The 18,168-nt window shown below is 49.0% G+C and overlaps 1 protein-coding gene across 2 annotated transcripts in view; it reads left to right on the plus strand.

Annotated features, from left to right (window-relative positions):
- The window catches only part of LOC140396583 (protein mono-ADP-ribosyltransferase PARP12-like), a 101,077-nt gene that overhangs the window by 70,913 nt on the left and 11,996 nt on the right, over positions 1–18,168 (plus strand). For both annotated transcript variants that reach the window (XM_072485370.1, XM_072485371.1), the window contains exons 7-11: positions 2,065–2,167; positions 3,158–3,254; positions 7,710–7,803; positions 16,050–16,180; positions 17,273–17,427. In XM_072485370.1, coding sequence (XP_072341471.1) covers positions 2,065–2,167; positions 3,158–3,254; positions 7,710–7,803; positions 16,050–16,180; positions 17,273–17,427 — 580 coding nt within the window. The remainder of the gene's footprint in view (positions 1–2,064; positions 2,168–3,157; positions 3,255–7,709; positions 7,804–16,049; positions 16,181–17,272; positions 17,428–18,168) is intronic.

The following is an 18,168-nucleotide window of genomic DNA, read 5'->3' on the forward strand; positions in this document are numbered from 1 at the left end:
AGGGCAGATAAGTGGGGTCCTTAGTGATGCCCCATAGTGGGGTGTCCTCACTTGAGGGTAGTGCCCATGTGCGTGGGGGGTGACATTGCCTGCGGGTGAGGAGTGTGGGGGACACTCAAACCTCCCCGAACAGGCGGCGGAATGTGGCGACTAGGGGCTTTTCTCAGTAACTTCATTTGAAGCCTACTTGTGACAATGAGCGATTTTCAATTCATTTCATATAGGGGCCCCGTCTCTGAGGAGCCAGTCGGCCAGTGAGGTTAGCTCTGCAGGGATGGAAATAATTCTGTGGGCTAATCCAGAGAGAAACTGCCCAGGGCCCAGTGTGGACAGATAGCAGTGGGGAGCTCGCTGACAGTCAGGGAGAAACTCCCAGTCAAACCCGACAATGGGTGGGATTCACATCGCAGTGTGTCGCGAGATTGCGTTCGATCGTGCGAGGTGTTGTGAGCCGTGTAGATCCCGGGAGCGGGGTCTCCTGGCTTTAATTGGCCACGTTGCCCCAGTTTTGCTGTCGAGGAGAATCCACAAATCCTGCGCTGGCATCAACAGGAAAGGAGAATCCAGCCGCAGGATTTTCAGAAAGAAGCAGAGGTCAGAGGTAGGTTCTTTACGCAAAGAGTAGTGAGGCCGTGGAATGCCCTACCTGCTACAGTGGTGAACTCGCCAACATTGAGGGCATTTAAAAGTTTATTGGATAAACATATGGATGATAATGGCATAGTGTAGGTTAGATGGCTTTTGTTTCGGTGCAACATCGTGGGCCGAAGGGCCTGTACTGCGCTGTATTGTTCTATGTTCTATGTTCTAAGCGGGGCTGGATTATCCGCAGGATCCGTCTGGTCTTATGACCAGAAAGTCGGCGCCGCCCCCACCCCAATCCTCCGCCCAGTGGGGGGGGCTAGCAGTCGAGCGGCGTAAAGCCCCCGGCTTTACCTGCGGATACGGCCGCAGAATGACCGGGTCTGTGATCGCGCATGCGCACAGTGGCAGCCTGGGGCGGCGCGCGTGCAACATGGCGCCAGCCACACACCGACCCGGTCTGCCGAAAAACTGTCCCCCGTAAAACCTCTCGCTACCCCCGGACCACCCCCCGCATGTCCCCCCAGCCCTCCTCGAAGCCCCCCCTGCCAGCGGAACGCCCCCCCCCCGACTGTGGCGGTGCTGGTCACGGTCCGCAGCCGCCATGCGAAGTCCCCGAGCGGTGTGAGCACACGCGCCCCACGCCGTCGGGGACTCGGCCAATCGGGGCGGCGCATTGGAGGAGGGCCGCAGGTGACATCCCGAGACCGTCCATACGCCGTGCAGCGTACTCCATGAGTATGCCGCTGGTTTGGAGGGGGGAGGAGCATCGCAGAAACGGCACCGCCCCCGATTCCGGCGTGACAGTGGATTCTCCGGCCGATCGCCGAACGCGATTTTGGAGCCGGCGATCAGAGAATCCCGCCCAAGAAGTTCAGGAGAAGTTCACAATTCTTCTTCTTTGTGATCTCAATTTTAAACTTTTCATTAAATCCTTCAACTTGCATTCTCTCCAAATGTGTGTCCGATTGCTTCTTGAACCCATTTATAACTGCCTTCTTCCACGGCAGCTCTTACTAACTTGTGGTACTGCCTATCGCCCAATGTGTAAAAAGGGTTCTGTCTGGTCTCCCTTCTGATTCTTATTATCCTCTAGTTTAGCTTGAGTCCACTGATATGTGAACCTTTTCCCATTGAATAAAATTATTTCAGATCTCCTTTTTAGGGCATAGTGGTTAGCACTGCTGCATCACAGCGTCAGGGTCCCAGGTTCAATTCCAGCCTCAGCTCACTGTCTGTGCGGAGTCTGCACTTTCTCCCCGTGTCTGCGTGGGTTTCCTCCGGGTGCTCCGCCCACAGTCCAAAGATGTGCAGGGTAGGTGGATTGGTCAGGTTAAATTGCCCCTTAGTGTCCAAAAGGTTAGGTGGGATCACTGGGTTATGGGCACGGGGCCTGGGGGGAGTGCTGATTCGGGTGTGAGGATTCTCTGATTCAATGATCACCTTTGTCCCATACTGGAAATTATCATCATTATTTGACAGGATCAAGTGACTGTTACATCCAAAGACCTGGAGAATGTCTATTTGGCCAATAACAATGCTGACGTGAATATTGGAGAATTCAATGAAATTTTAAGCTTTAAAGGTACAGTAACTTCATGTTACATTATCATTTGTGTTTTTTTCAAATATTATGTGAAACAGCTTTTAAATTTTAATTTCATAGTAGCGGTGGACGAGTAAATTGGGACACTTTTAGTTCTGTATATCCTGGTATGAATTAAAATACCTGAAGGTGAGGGGCATGTAACACAGCGACAGGATTAGGCAATGTGGCCACGCGGACCTGTCAGAAACTCAGTGAAATCAAAGCGGATCCAAAATCTAACTCTGTGGACAACCCATTCCAACCTCAAATCCTAGAATCATAGAATTTACAGTGCAGAAGGAGGTCTTTCGGCCCATCAGGTCTGCACCAGCCCTTGGAAAGAGCACCCTACCTAAGCCCACACCTCCACCCTATCCCCGTAACCCAGTAACCCCACCCAACCTTTTTTGGACACTAAGGGCAATTTACCATGGCCTATTCACCTAACCTGCACATCTTTGGACTGTGGGAGGAAACCGGAGCACCCGGAGGAAACCCACGCAGACACGGGGAGGATGTGCAGACTCCGCACAGACAGTGACCCAAGCCAGGAATTGAACCTGGGACGCTGGAGCTGTGAAGCAATTGTGCTAATCACTGTGCTACCGTGCTGTGTTCAGTTAGACCTGGAAGAAGGCCACTTCTCCTCAGGGATGATCTTTGGTTCGTTAAAGAAAAACAGCAGTTCTTGCATCTCCCCCAGTTGTCATCTTCAACATGTTAATTTCCATCAAAACTCGTTGTTCCTCTAGTTTAGCGCGGCAGCAATTTAAAAACCACTGCCCCTCAGAAGCCCCACCCACTGGTGATGCAGATGTGTATCGTGTATATGTGGTGTTGAGTACATTAGAGATAGATAGAAGTCCCCAGAAAATCTAGGAACAAACTCTTTTAAAATCTTGAGGACTCTGTTTCAAAGCTGGACCTGGATTTTTCTTTCGGTTTGCCAATTCACTGTACTTCAAATATTAATGTTTTCCACCTCAGAAATGATTCAGAAAGACAAGTTTTCCGAAAGTGCGAGTGAAGTTCGGAGGAGGCCGAGATTTATCTCTAAAGAGGATGTGGAGACGAAAGTTAGCAGGTAACTGAAAACACAGATTAGCAAGAATTTCTCATGGTTCACACTTTGGCTGATTGAGTTTCTGTTTAGTTGGTAAGGTGTGCTTCGAATGTAATCGCATCCTGATTATTGATGCAATGGAACTCTGGTTGTAATTTAAATAATTCTGATTATTAATGTATCAGCATCCTGATTATTGACATGATAATTTCATGATTATTGAAGCAACAGTATACTGATTATTTATGCATTAAAATCCTGCCTCGACACGGCTGCCTCGACACGGCTGCCTCGGCACTGCTGCCTCGACACATCGGGGAACCTGCTGCAGGCTTAGCCCTGGAGTGGGTGAAATTTGCTGGAAAGGGAGGGTGAGTGACAGGTTCTACAATAATTGGGGTTTGTTCATTCTGCACTTTGGAGAGTTGGTTATCGTTGGCTGCTGAGGAAGGGGTGGGGGGAGGGGAGGGGGGAAGGGGGGGTTTGGGGGTGGGGGGTTTAATGTGTTGGGTGGGTTTTTTGTTGTTGTAAAATGTAAAAGGTTGAAAATTTGGAATAAAAAGAGAGAAAGCTGATTCTGGCCAATGTACATCAGCTCAACGATGTTTACGCTGCTCCTTATTGCTTTCCACTGATCATTTGTCCTTTGCCAGAGTTGAATTCCTCTGTGCTCAAGATCGAGGTCACATTCTGTGATTACATTTCCACCAATTGTTTTTGAAAGGCCTCACACTGTTTAGTGATAACTTCAACCTTTGCTTGTCATTCCGTATCCTGGATTTTCACCTCTTTTGGAGTCGAATGCATTTCCAAACTTTCAACTGTTTCCTTCAGTGTTCCAGCCTCATTCCTGTCCCTCCCGGTTTCTCCTGAAACGGTAAACAATGTCTTCTCATTGGTTTATCAGTTCTGTCAAAGTGACATTAAATTAATTTTGCCTCACTTTGTAATGTTCTGGAGGAATAAACTCTGGCCTCAGGGGTTCTACTCAAAGCTTCCCCGTTTTGATGTGGAATTCCAGTATCTCATCTTGAGCTTTTAGTAGGGGTTTGTTCTGCTGTTCTGTCATTCTGCTGTTGAAGGTATTCTTGATTTTGTTGTGTTGCCAAACGGTAAAGGACTGTTTTTGAATCTGTTTCTGAAGGGCAATTAGCTGCTCCTTCCACTGTTTATTTTCTTGTTCAGCTCTTGTCTTAATCTGTGTGTCTGTGTGTAGCTTTGTCAATGCTGATAGCTCCAATGCATCTTTTTCTGAAGTAGCTCTCACCGCCTTTACCAACTCCTCCGGTTTTTCAAGGAGAATGTATTGATCCATCAAAGAGTCTGTCAAGGCAATGAGCTCTGTGGGTGGTCTTCTTGTCTGCTGTTATGCCTGGCTGCGCTTCAAGTTGAGTTAACCCAATCTGCTTTCAGCTAAGGATTCTGTTTCTTCAGGACCCCCCTGACGCGAGGCTTTTTCCCAGTTGTTTATCACCAGCCGCTGGTACAGTTCTGACAGGAAGATCATTTGGAACTTCAGGTCCAGGTTTACCAGAAAGATAAATCGCTGGAGCTGCCAGAGTTCTGTGTTTCTTTTGTGGCCTGAAGGAGAAGGGTTCACAGTGGCTGGCCGCTGAATTAATTAATCAGAGGAGTAGCTTTGTGACAGGCACAAACAAACGGCAGGCTTGCTGTTTGGGAAATTGGATAGTCTTAAGGTTCCCAAAGAAGACTGAATTAATTATTAGTTTAATTTCTATTTCTCTTTTCCAAACCTGGGACCCACACGTTGAGGGGGCTGTGTTTCTTTAACTTAAGCAAAGCTTTAATGTATGAAAATTGGACACCGAGAACAGTCCATGAGCTGTGATGGAATTGTGCCACTCTGACTCCACATTGCAGCCACTGTTAACCCTTCTCCTTTGGGGTGGCCCGACACCGGAGTGGTTCACGCCACTCCTTCGCGCCGGAGTTGTACGCCCCGCCGGTTTCCGAAGAATCCCGCCCCTGACCTCCTGTGGGAGGAGACAGAAGAATGCGTTATGTTTTGGGTTCAGGTGATGTAATTAAGGGGAGGAACCTGGGGCGGGCCAGAGAATCCCCGCGACCGGGCCACACCGCCCCGATGCTGGCAAGCGATTCTCCGCATAGCCGGCGTGGTTGGCGCGGCGCCGGACACGGGCCGCTCTAATTGGCCCCCCCCGCGACTCTCCGGACCGGATGGGCTGAGCGGCCGTAAGAAGAAAACCGAGTCCCGACGCCGCCGTTCTACCGCGCTCTGAGCCGGCACGATCTCAGCGTTGAAGGGTCAGGTGGCAGCCTGTGGGGGGGGGAGGGGGGGTCCGACCCCGGGGAGGGCCCTCCGATGTGGCCTGGCCCGTGATTGGGGCCCACTGATCGGCGGGCCGGCCTCTCTGGCTGGGGGCCTCCTTTCCTATGCGCCAGCCCCTGTAGTCCAGCGCCATGTTGCGCCAGGACCGGCATGTTGAAGGAGGCCACAGCGCATGCGCGGACCCCGCGGCGCACAGTTCATGCCGGGATCGGCAGCTGGAGCTGCGCGCACCGCTCCAGTGCCGTGCTGGCCCCTATATGGGCCAGAATTACTCCTGGCAGCGGCCCGTTTACGCCATCGTAAAACGCGACAGCATTTACGATGGCGTGGACTCTCTGACGCGGGATGGGAGAATCCCGCCCCAGGTCTGTCTGTAAAAGTTAGTTTTTCCCAGGATTTTAATCTGAACAGAAGGGTTTCAGTTTTAGTTTAGAAAGGTTCTCTCTCCAAAGATCCTCCAAAGAGAAAAGCAAGTAAAAATCATGGGGCGATTCATCCGACCCCAGGCCGCGCTGGAGAATCGCTGGGGGGAGGCGTGAATCCCGCCCCGCCGCCCTGACGCTGGCTGTCGGATTCTGCAGCACCGGTTTTTCATTGGGGGCGGGAATCACGTTGTGCAAGTCGGGGGCCGTTGGTGGTGGTCCCCCTGGCGATTCTTCGCTCCGCGATGGGCCGAGTGGCCGCCTGTTTTCGGCTAGTCCCGCCGGTGTAAATCGAACAAAGTCCTTACTGGCGGAACCTGGCTCTGCGGGCGGCCTGCGGAGTCCTTGGGGGGGCGCGGGGGGATCTGGCCCCGGGGGGGGCCCTCACGGTGGCCTGGCCTGTGATCGGGGCCCACCGATCTGCGGGCGGGCCTGTGCCATGGGGGCACTCTTCCCCTCCTCGCCGGCCGCTGTAACGGTCCGCCATGGCCGGCGCAGAGAAGAAACCCACTGCCCATGCGCTGGGATCACGGCAGAACACGCTGGCGCTCCCGCGCATGCGCCAACTCGTGCTGGCCGGCGGAGGCCCTTCTGCGCCGGTTGGCGTGGCGCCAAGCGCTTCCGCGCCGGCCTAGTCCCTGAAGATGCGGAGGATTCCGCACCTTCCGGGCGGCCCGACGCCGGAGTGGTTCACGCCGCTCCTGGGCACCGGGACTGCCCGCCCCGCCGGGTAGCGGAGAATCCCTGCCTTGGTTGTCAACTTTATTCATGAGTGGTATTTGAACTATATTGATTTGCTTATTTGGAATATAGTGGCAGGTTTAGGAAGCAAGTTAAAGTTTATTATTTCACTGAAGAACTGTTCTAACTGTTAACTGTCGAGCTATTTCTCTGTTGTTAATGAGATTAAGTCTGTGTTTGAATTAAAGTTTGTTTTAACATAAAAGATACCGATGGGTCAGTGTTATCACCCATGTGGGGCAGTAACATTGCCTCCAACTTTTTCAAATTGCAAATAATCGGGTTCTTGTCCGGTATCCTAACAGTGAAGAATTTTCTCCTATTCTCTCTCTTCAGTAATAATTTTAAATTGAAACCCCATCATCAATGACTCACCATCCATTGAAAATAATCCTCTATGCAGTCTACCTGAGACATTTACAATAACATGATAGCATGATTGAGTTAGTTTAGAGTTCCACTGACTAACCTCCAATCCCCATCAATTTTGCGCTCCCTGGATTTGTCCACAGTTCAGAATTCATGCCAGGGCAATATTTAACTGTTGAAATCTGTTAAACAAAATTATTGATCGGAAAGTCATGGGGCAATGCAGCTGCAATATTCCAATATGTCTGGAGGCATACTCAGTGAATGTGTCCCAATATGTTTAGATCTCTGCCCAAGGGGTTGTGGAAAATTGGCGCAGTGAAAGGTTTCAGGGTTGAGATTGTGCAGAAGACGCTTACTCTATATTTTAACCAGCTTAGAACTCGATTTGAGAGTGTGGAACAGGAAGATGCATCGGAACATTCACTCCACATCTCCCCAGTCATGTATTGAGCTTGGGATTGTTTGATGGAACTGATGCCAAAAATAAAAAAATATTTCCTTCTTCACCTCTATCATCCATTCCACAGATGGCAAGTTACAGAAAGGTTGCAAATGTCTTCAAAAATTCTCAGTATGTCACATAGAATACTATAAATTTAAATATTTAATATCCTTTTCCTTTCACAATAGCATTCAACTGAGTCAAGGACAAGTCAGCTCCGGCAAGCCAAAAAACATTCCAGAAAATTGGGACAAATCAGCTTTGCCGAGCATCGGCTACAAGGTAAAGCTCCTATTCGCTAATTTACACAACTGTGTTACTGAGATTCGGCAACAGCAGGTTCACAGTTAATACATTTGAGGACAATTTTTTTCTTACCAATTCCTGCGAAGAAGGCACTGCTGCACAGTGTGTTCTGCAGGATTAAGGTGGTGGATTTCCCAAATGCTGAGAAGCCAGATCATCAATATTGTTACCATGCACTCCTCATAGCTCGGGTCGTACATTGGGGATTAGGATTAAGCGCCCCCCAGAATTTCGTCTCCAATTCACTATTGAGGGGATATGGTTATTTAAAGACCGACGAGGAAAAATGCTGGATGTTTGGTAATGTCCTTAAAATGATTCTGAAAGGTTTTGGACTCACTAAATAACGAAATAACAACAAAGAAGAAATTAGAAGAAAATCGAACACAAACGTCTGTCAAGTGTTGTCTCCGGCGTAAACACCGGAGTGGTGCACGCCCGGGTGGATGGGCCTCCTGGCCCAGCGATTCAATGGCCTTCAGGGGGCCAACATGGCGGCAGAGTGCTGCACGCTGCTCCGGCGGCGAAAGGCGGCCCTGAACTGCCGGTGAGGGTCCGCGCATGCGCGCGACGTCCATCTCCGACGTGCCCGTTTACGCGCCAGCGCCGAGCATCATGGCGGAGGCCTACAGCGGGCCCACCCAGAAGGAGGTAGGCATCCTCCTGATCGCGGCCCTGAACGCCATGGAGCCCCCCCCCCCCCCGGAATCTGATCCCCCCTCCCCGCCCACCAGTACAGCCACCGCGGCCGTGGTTCCGAGCTCCCACCGGGTGGCACCAGGTTGGAACCACGCCGGCAGGATTCGGCGGGAATTCAGCTGGCCAACCGTAGAGAATCACCACGGGGGCCTCTTTCGGCGATTGCTGCCGATTCTCTGGTCGCTGGAGAATCGCGTCCCGGTGTCGGAGCGGAGTGGCGGGAATTTCCCGCATCACCGGCGATTCTCCGACCCAGCGCGGGCTCGGAGAATCCCGACCCTGGTTTCTGGGTCATCAGAGACCGGGGGCGGGATTCTCCCCTCCATGGCGGGACGGGCCGTACCGGTGCCCAGGAGCGGCGTGAGCCACTCCGCCATCGGGTCGCCGGAAGGTGCGGCATCCTCCGCACCTTCAGGGGCTAGGCCGGTGCGGAAGCGCTTGGCGCGCGCCAACTGGCACTGAAGGGCCTCCGCCGGCCGGCGCAAGTTGGCGTGTGCTGGTGTCATCCCAGCGCATTCGCAGGGGGGTTTTCTCCGCGTCGGCCATGGCAGAGGTTGTTGCGGAGGGAAAGAGTGCCCCCACGGCACAGGCCCGCCTGCGGATCGGTGGGCCCCGATCACGGGCCAGGCCACTGTGGGAGCACCCCCCAGGGCCAGATCCCCCCGCGCCCCCCGAGGACTCTGCAGGCCGCCCGTAGAGCCAGGTCCCGCCGGTACGGATCTGGAGTGAAATTCTCCCGAAACGTCGCGATATCCGCCGACTGGCGCCCCAAATGCCGCAAATCAAACGGGCATCGCGCCGCCCCAAAGGTACGGAATGCTCCGCATCTTTGGGGGCCGAGCTCCAATATTGAGGGTCTAGGCCGACGCCGGAGGAATTTCCGCCCCGCCAGCTGGCGGAAACGGCCTTTGTTTGACATCTCCGGGCGGCGAATGCGCGGGAGCGTCAGCGGCCGCTGACGGCATTCCCGCGCATGCGCAGTGGAGGGAGTCTCTTCCGCCTCCGCCATGGTGGAGACCGTGGTGGAGGCGGAAGGGAAAGAGTGCCCCCACGGCACAGACCCGCCCGCGGATCGGTGGGCCCCGATCGAGGGCCAGGCCACCTTGGGGGCACCCCCCGGGGCCAGATCGCCCCGCGCCCCCCCCAGGACCCCGGAGCCCGCCCGCGCCGCCTTGTCCCGCCGGTAAGGTAGGTGATTTAATTTACGCCGGCGGGACAGGCAATTTATCGGCGGGACTTCGGCCCATTCGGGCCGGAGAATCGAGCGGGGGGGCCCGCCAACCGGGTGGTGCCAGAGACTTCGGCAACCGGCGGGGGCGGGGTTCACGCCAGCCCCCTGCGATTCTCCGACCCGGCGGGGGGTCGGAGAATGTCGCCCCTGGTTTGATTTACGCCGGCGGGGCCGGCCGAAAATTGTCGGCCGCTCGGCCCATCGCGGAGTGGAAAATCTCCGGGGAGGCCACTGCCAACGGCCCCCGACCGGCGCGCATGATTCCCTCCCCGCCAGACCCGGCGGGGGGGTCAGAGAATCCCGCCCCAGGTACACAAGCTGAGTGTTGGGAGCCTTAGCTATGAATGACCCGACACATGGTCCATTTCCCTGCTCCCTGAGATTTTCCAAGAAAGTCTCCAATTCAAAGTTAGAGTCAGAGACTTCAGACAGTTCCGACTGAGACACCCAGGAAATGTTAGACAAATAAACCCTAGTCCAACTCTTGGAAAACTTTACAACTGACCCTCCAATCACTCATACTGACCCGCCCATCTTCCCTTGGCCCACTGACAAACCTCACTGACCCAACCTGACCAGCCACTGGCAAGGCACAGTGCGACGCAGGTCATAACAAAGTTGTAGGAGACTACACGATTTAAGAAACCAAGCCGAGTTAGATGATCCAATGGCCATGTACCAGATAATCAGAAGATAATTCCATGCTGTAAGGTATTACCTATCAATCTATTATCCATTAACTGTCTGTCCATGCCAACACCTCCTACAAGCTTATAAATCTGTCACAGACCTGCATTTATTACACATTCTTGTGCCACATGCGCAGAATTGGAGCATTCCCAGCTCTACGGGCTTGACTGCTGGAAGTTCGGGTTTTGTATCCGGGATTGGGGAGGTTGTAATTGACATCACATTCATCAACCACAGAAACAGTTCAGATGCCACACAGGGCTGCTGGGTGCAGAGGAATTCTGGACCAGATGCTGGCCTTGATGATCTGGTACTTTGACCCAGGTGCAAAATACAACAATAAAACAAAAAAGAGCCGTCTAGCCCTCACCCTCCACACACTCCCCATGTCCTGCCCATGCCAACCATTGCCATCTCATAGCCCTACCCACCCCCCTGGCTCCTCATATCATCCATTTCAACCTATAACTCCATCACCCTCTCCTCCTTGCCAAACCACGATCCCCTCCCCACCCCCATAGTCCCTCATGCCCTCCATATGTACCATCTTTGCCCCATGGCCCCTCATGCCTCCAATGCCAGCCTATACCTCTCCACCCTCCCATGGCTCTTTACCTGCTCAGTGTCAATTTAGTTCCAATTCATGCCAACTCAGCCGAACACTCACCACCCTTTTCCCTTTCACACTCTCTGCCAACTCATCCAGTATCTCCATTGGTCAGACCTCACAGCAAATAAAAGTTCTCAAAAGTCTATTAATGAATTCCCTATTTAAGATAAAGCAACCCCATTGGTAAAAATCCAATCACTATATTTACCTTCCTTTGATCCCTTGTAAAAACAAGCATTTGTATTTATAGTCCCACTTCAAAGACTTCATAAGGACTTGGACCTGTCAATCAAACTGTGAACTGACAGGCATCCTACTGTAATAATGATGAGTTGCGAATTCAGTCATGCATCACCCAATCCTGTAATGGTAACCCTTTGGCTGATGTCAACAGATAGAGCAAAATAGCAAACATGCTTTTTCCAACAATGCCAACAGTTTTTAAAGGGGAGGAGTTTTAAATGCCTGGATAACCTGACAACCCCTTTTGACAGCTCTCTCTGACAGCTACTTTGGCAGATTCCATTGATAGTTTCCATTGACAGTTCCCTTGAAAGCTCACTTAACAGTTCCAATAAACTTGGAAATTCCACTGAGTGTCTCCACTTTTCACACACATTCATGTTATTTTTAACAACCCTAAAGGGCATCATGCCTCTCCCAAAGGTGCCCTGAGACCATGTCCAAAAGCATACCATACCTCTCCAAATGTATTCTACCTCTCAAAAGATGGCCATTAAGTTTAGACCTTCTCCTAGCAGGGCTAATGTGCACGAGTCATAAATCGCACTTCCTCCTTGTGAAAATCAGATCAGACTCTTTCTATGTGTTTTATACATTAAAGTATTGAAATGCAAACTGTTCCTTTATTAACACCCAAGATTTGTAGACAACAGTGACCCCCTGTGACCCCTGTGTCCCCGTGACCCCCTGTGCTTTGGGCGTTGAGCAGAACTGTCTTTCTTTTCTTTGTGGAAAGAAATAAAAGAGCTGCCACATTGACTGATATGTCTGTCCCTGTTGGACCCCTATGGGGATAATACATTAGCTGATGTTGTGTAGTCCCTGGCTGGAAGATTCAAAGGAGATTCACCAGGATGTTGCCTGGGATGGAACATCTGAGATAAAAGGAGAGGTTGGATAGGCTTGGATTGTTTTCTTTAGAGCAGAGAAGGCTGAGGGGGATATGATTGAGGTGAATAAGATTATGAGAGGTTTGGACAGGGTAAATGGGAAGCAGTTGTTCTCCTTGGTTGAGGGGTCAATCACAAAGGGGCACAGTTTTAGGGTGAGGGGCAGGAGATTCCGAGGGGATTTGAGAAAGAAAATTCACTCAGAGGGTTGTGAGACTCCACATCCTTCTGGTAGTGCGGTGACCAGAATTGGACACAGTATTCAAAATGTGGCCTTAATTTACATGAATGATCTGGAGGCAGGAAAGAACAGAATGCAAGTTCTCCAAATTTGACAATGATACAAAAATAGGTGGAAGGACATGTGATGAGGATATTGGGATTCTGCAATGGGATATAGATAGATTGAGTGACTGGGTGAAAACCTGGCAAATGTGTTTAATGTGGCGAAGTGCGAGGTTGTCCACATGGTAGGAGGAATCGAAAGGCAGATTATGATCTAAATGGAGAGAGACAGCAGTTGAGTGAAGTACAGAGGGATCAAGGTGTTCTGGACCATGAATCACAAAAACCAACAGGCAGGTCCAACAATAGTTAAAAAGGCAAACAACATTTTTGGCCTTAGTTGTAAAGCGGTTAGAGTTTAAAAATTAGGGAGGTTTTGTTGCAATTGTACAGGGTGTTGGTGAGACCTCAATTGGGATACTGCAGACAGTTTTGGTCGCCTTACCTAAAAAAGGATATAGTAGCATTGGAGGCAGTCCAAAGGGAGATTCACTAGGATAATTCCTGCGATGAGAGGGTTGCCCTACCAGACTAAATAGTCTGGGTCTGTATTCCTTGGAGTTAGAAGAGTGCAGGGTGACCTTATTCAAACATACAAGATCCTGAGGGGACTGGACAGGGTAGTTTTCACTAGTGGAGAGTCTCAAACAAGGGAACAGCTACAAGATAAAGGGTCGGTCATTTAAAACAGATGTGTAGAAACCTCTTCTCACAGAGGGTGGTGAATCTCTGGAATCCCTGGCGGGAGGTGGAGGCTGGATCATTAGAAGTATTTAAAGTGGAGGTTGATCAATATTTGATAGATTGAGGAATAGAGGGCTATGGGGAAATGGCACAGAAAAGGAGTTGAGGCCGGCATGGATCAGCCAGGATCACATTGAGCCAGGCTTGAGGGGCCTGGTGGCCGACTCCTGCTTCTATTTCTTGAGACTAGTTTTGTATTCCAGATTTATTAATCAAATTTAAATTCCATCAGCTGCTTTGGTGGGATTTGAACCTGGTCCTCTGGTGTACCAGTCCAGTGATATTACCACTATGCCACCATCTCCCCCTAAATCCAGAGGAGGAGGCTTAGCAGCTGAAGACATGGCTATCATTGGTGGGCCAGTGGAGGCTGGAATCTGAGGTAAACGTATTTGGGGCTGTGGAGGAGAGGGTGCTTTCGTGCTGGCAGAACAAAACCACGGAGGGAGTTAAAATACCTGAATGAAAATATTCAATTTGAGGCATCGGGTGACTAGATTGGCAAGGACCTGTGTGGGCCAGGATGTAGCAGCGTTTTGGTTGAGTTTAGTATTTTCTCCTCTCCGTATGCCTCTTACATCACCATTAAATTAAACCATCCCAAGGCAAAATATAGAATACTATGTGTCATAAAATGTAGTCTTTTTTTCTTTCATGGGATGTGGGCGTCGCAGGATCAGCCAGTATTTGTTGCTCATCCTTAATTGCCCTTGATCTGAATGCCTTAATTAGACCATTTCCAAGGGCAATTCCAAGTTAATATTCAAGCATGGGTAAGAGCGTTTTGGGTAAGAAATATGCACTCTAATGAGCAATAACACAGGTTGGCAAATCAGTATTCCACACTGCATTAAAGCAAGAAAGAGGAATTTGTTTATTAAAACCCAGATGGGAGGAATGCCACTGGAAACTAACCAGCATTATATGCACAACAAAATGTGCAAATTTACCTTTATGTGGCATCACATTGAAGAGAGAAGATTTAGGCAGAGGACTTTAGAAAATTGATTGCAATTCAGTTTCTGCAAGTTTCCTTTGAATCTTGATCCAGCAATATCATCTTTTGGAGCATTATTTAATGCCATCTGATATATATTCTGGTTGGTAATGAGAGTACAGTCAATGATCCTTTATCTGTACGTCTGAAAACCGAACTGGCCCAAAATAAAATGCTTCTCGAAAGGCCGTGCAGTTAATTTGTATTTAACAGTGCGATATTACAGGTGTAATTAGTGCAAGCAGGTAAACAGTCAGGTGTGTAAAAGTGACAAATGGAGATTCAGCCTTGTATTTGTAGATCATAGCTACATGAAACTATTGTAATGTAATAGGCCTAGGCCTGTAAATGATATCGAAATCCAATTAGCCCCAAGGGCTTTGGCTAAAGAATACTTGACCTGTGCTACACAAGTTCCAGACTGATCAAATTGTGTCTGATCAATAGTGATCATAATTGAGTTGGGTGAAAGAAATAACTTGAGATGCTGCCTATTTCCAGTAAAGTTGTTGAATCAGGTTCAAATGGAGTGTGATGTAATAGATTTTCTAAGCTTAGAATTAGTTTATTTTCCATTGTTTTCCTCTTGAGATTTAACTACATTTTTAAAAAGACATTGGTGTAAGCAGAGTAGAATATCCAGATGTGATGTGACTAGATTATACCCATGAGTATAAAACATAAGGGTAATGCTTGATATCAAACGACGGATGTTTATCATAGAATTTAGAATTTATTTACAGTGCAGAAGGGGGTCATTCGGCCCATCGAGTCTGCACCGGCTCTTGGAAAGAACACCCTACCCAAGGTCAACACCTCCACCCTGAAAGTTGCCACCCAGGTTGAGAGGGTTGTTAAGAAGGCGTACGGTGTGTTAGCTTTTATTGGTGGAGGGATTGAGTTTCGGAGCCATGAGGTCATGTTGCAGCTGTACAAAACTGGTGCGGCCGCATTTGGAGTATTGCTCTGGTCGCCGCATTATAGGAAGGATGTGGAAGCATTGGAAAGGGTGCAGAGCTGATTTACCAGAATGTTGCCTGGTATGGAGGGAAGGCTGAGGGACTTGAGGCTGTTTTTGTTAGAGAGAAGAAGGTTAAGAGGTGACTTAATTGAGGCAAACAAGATCAGAGGATTAGATAGGGTGGACAGTGAGAGCCTTTTTCCTCGGATGGTGATGTCTAGCACGAGGGGACATAGCTTTAAATTGAGGGGAGATAGATATAGGACAGATGTCAGAGGTAGGTTCTTTACTCAGAGTAGTAAGGGCGTGGAATGCCCTGCCTGCAACAGTAGTGGACTCGCCAACACTAAGGGCATTCAAATGGTCATTGAATAGACATATGGATGATAAGGGAATAGTGTAAATGGGCTTTAGAGTGGTTTCACAGGTCGGCGCAACATCGAGGGCCGAAGGGCCTGTACTGCGCTGTAATGTTCTATGTTCTAATCCGGAATGCACGGCCTGGGAAGGCAGTGGAGGCTGGAAACCTCACACCCTTTAAAAAGCACTTGGATGGGCATCTGAAACACCCTCACATTCAAGGATATGGGACAGGTGCTGGTAAGTGGGATTAGCGCAGGATTAGGGATAGTTACTGTCAGTGCAGACTCGATGGGCCGAAGAGCCTTTGCTGTGCTGTACGACTCTATGACTAAGACTCTATGGAAGGAACCACAGTCTGAAGGTTAATGGCAAGAAAATAAAAGGCTGAAGCCTGTCATTTCAGGGATAGATGTTCCTCTGAGAATGTTCGATCGCAAAATAAACACTCTATAATTGATCTTTACTTTAATTTTATCAATATATGTTTATGTTCTGGATTCTTTTTGCAGCGTATTCAGCTCTCTCCGCTCTCCAAAGAATATCAGGATATCCAGGCCCTCTTCCACAACAGCATGTCATCCAGCAAAGTCCATCAAATTGACAGAATCCAGAACCTTGGACTTTGGGAAATATTTCAGTGGTTTGTATAACACTATTGGGTGCGCCAATTAGTAACAGTAATATCCATCTGCAATATTCTTACATTAGACAAATGTAACAAAGTAGACAACAGCCAAGAAAGGGAGATTATGAGGGTTAAGAAAGTTTAAATCATGCTAGAGGAGGAGGGTGCAGAAGAGCCTAAAGAGAAAGGGCTGGAAAATCTCAGCGGGTCTGGCAGCATCTGTCGGGAGAGAAAAGAGCTAATGTTTTGCGTCCAGATGACCCTTGGTCAAAGCTGGCTCCTTTATGTCCCATTTTCAGTTGGCGTGATATTTATTTATGATAATAATAATCTTTATTATTGTCACAAGTAGGCTTACATTAACTGCAATGAGGTTTCTGTGAAAAGCCCCTAGTCGCCACACTCTGGTGCCTGTTCGGGTACGTAGAGAGAGAATTCAGAATGTCCAATTGACCTAACAGCGCGTCTTTCGGGACTTGTGGGAGGAAACCGGAGAACCCGGAGGAAACCCACGCAGACACGGGTCGAGCGCACAGACAGTGACTCAAGCCGGGAATCGAACCCGGGGCCCTGGCCCTGTGAAGCAACAGTGCTAACCACTGTGCTTTTGTGCCGCCTGTCATGTTTGCCTGTTCTGAGCTTATTAGCTTTAAGATTGAAATGATCTTGAATACTGAACATTGTCCCAGTAAAAGTGCCCATCTGTCTTCTGCAAACGTTGCTAAGCTGCCGTTCCCCCCTCTCCCCCTCCCCCTGACTTTATTTATTTTAACTGTTCCCTCATTCCATTAAAAATATCACTTCTAAAGCATTGTAGCTGATACCTGATCTCAGATATTTTTGGCTCTCTGATCATATCAGATTGTGCTCAGTATCAGGTAGCCATTTTAGGGATTAAACATTTCAGCTGAATTATGCACAGTTCGGAAAACGGCCTTGGTAAAATGGATCAATTAATCTATCGGGGGAAATGAACACCAGTAAGTCACTTACAATATAGAAATTCAATTGGGTGGTTCATGAGCGTCAGGCATTGCGAGGAAAGCATTTTCTTGCAACTCACACAGTACTTTTGTGTTTTTCTGCTTTGTGTGGGCTGGTATTCAGGTGGAAAGAACAACTAAGGGTAAAGAATGACAATCATGATGTGAATGAACAGTTACTTTTTCATGGAATCACTGACCACTCAATTGTTGATGCCATTTGCTACCAGAACTTTGATTGGGGAAGCTTCACAGAGGATGGAACTTTATATGGAAAAGGTAGGTGCTGCATTATTAAATTTTCATTATTAAGTTTTCTGAAACAATTCTTTCAGTCTATGTGGAAATAAGGAGCCATTCTTCAAGAATACCGTGCCTCCTTGTACACCATGTGATGACCTTTGACCTGGAAGCAGAATGGTTAGGAACATTTGTAATTTAAGTCAAGTATCTGTGGAATTGGTCATTTATTTTTTAGAATATTTGAAGAGGACTTTTAAGAATTTGCATCAGTTGTAAAGGGATCAATTGTAATTTTCATGGATAAAATACTGGCCCATGTGACCTAGCAACCTTCGACCTGAAAGCAGTGCTATGAGGAAGGGAGTTAAGAAGGAAGTCAATGGCTGGCAGCCACATAGGAGAGTTGCAAACACAAAGGAGAGCTACAAGCAGAGGAGCTGGAGGGTGAAGGCAATCAGTGCGCAGATGCAGGCATAGAGAAATCAGACAGAGACAGGAAGAGGACACCAAGAATTCATGTGAGGACAAGAAGCAAATCACTCTCAGGAAGCGGTCAGTTTTTCTGCTTGGCAGAAATGGAGATAGGAGCTCTTGGACACGCTCTGTGATCTGACTGAGAAGGTCTAAAATCTGGAAAGTTGTGTTCAGCTGGGAGACACTGTTGGGTGTTTTCCCAGAAGTGGCTGATCAATTGAAAGGGAAACTTTCAAAAGTCACAACGTCACGACTGTTGTGACTCGAGGCAGGCAGGGTTTATAGGAATGTCCTCCTGATGAA

The sequence above is a fragment of the Scyliorhinus torazame genome, chromosome 19 (assembly GCF_047496885.1).
Source record: "Scyliorhinus torazame isolate Kashiwa2021f chromosome 19, sScyTor2.1, whole genome shotgun sequence".
Taxonomy (NCBI): Eukaryota; Metazoa; Chordata; class Chondrichthyes; order Carcharhiniformes; family Scyliorhinidae; genus Scyliorhinus; species Scyliorhinus torazame.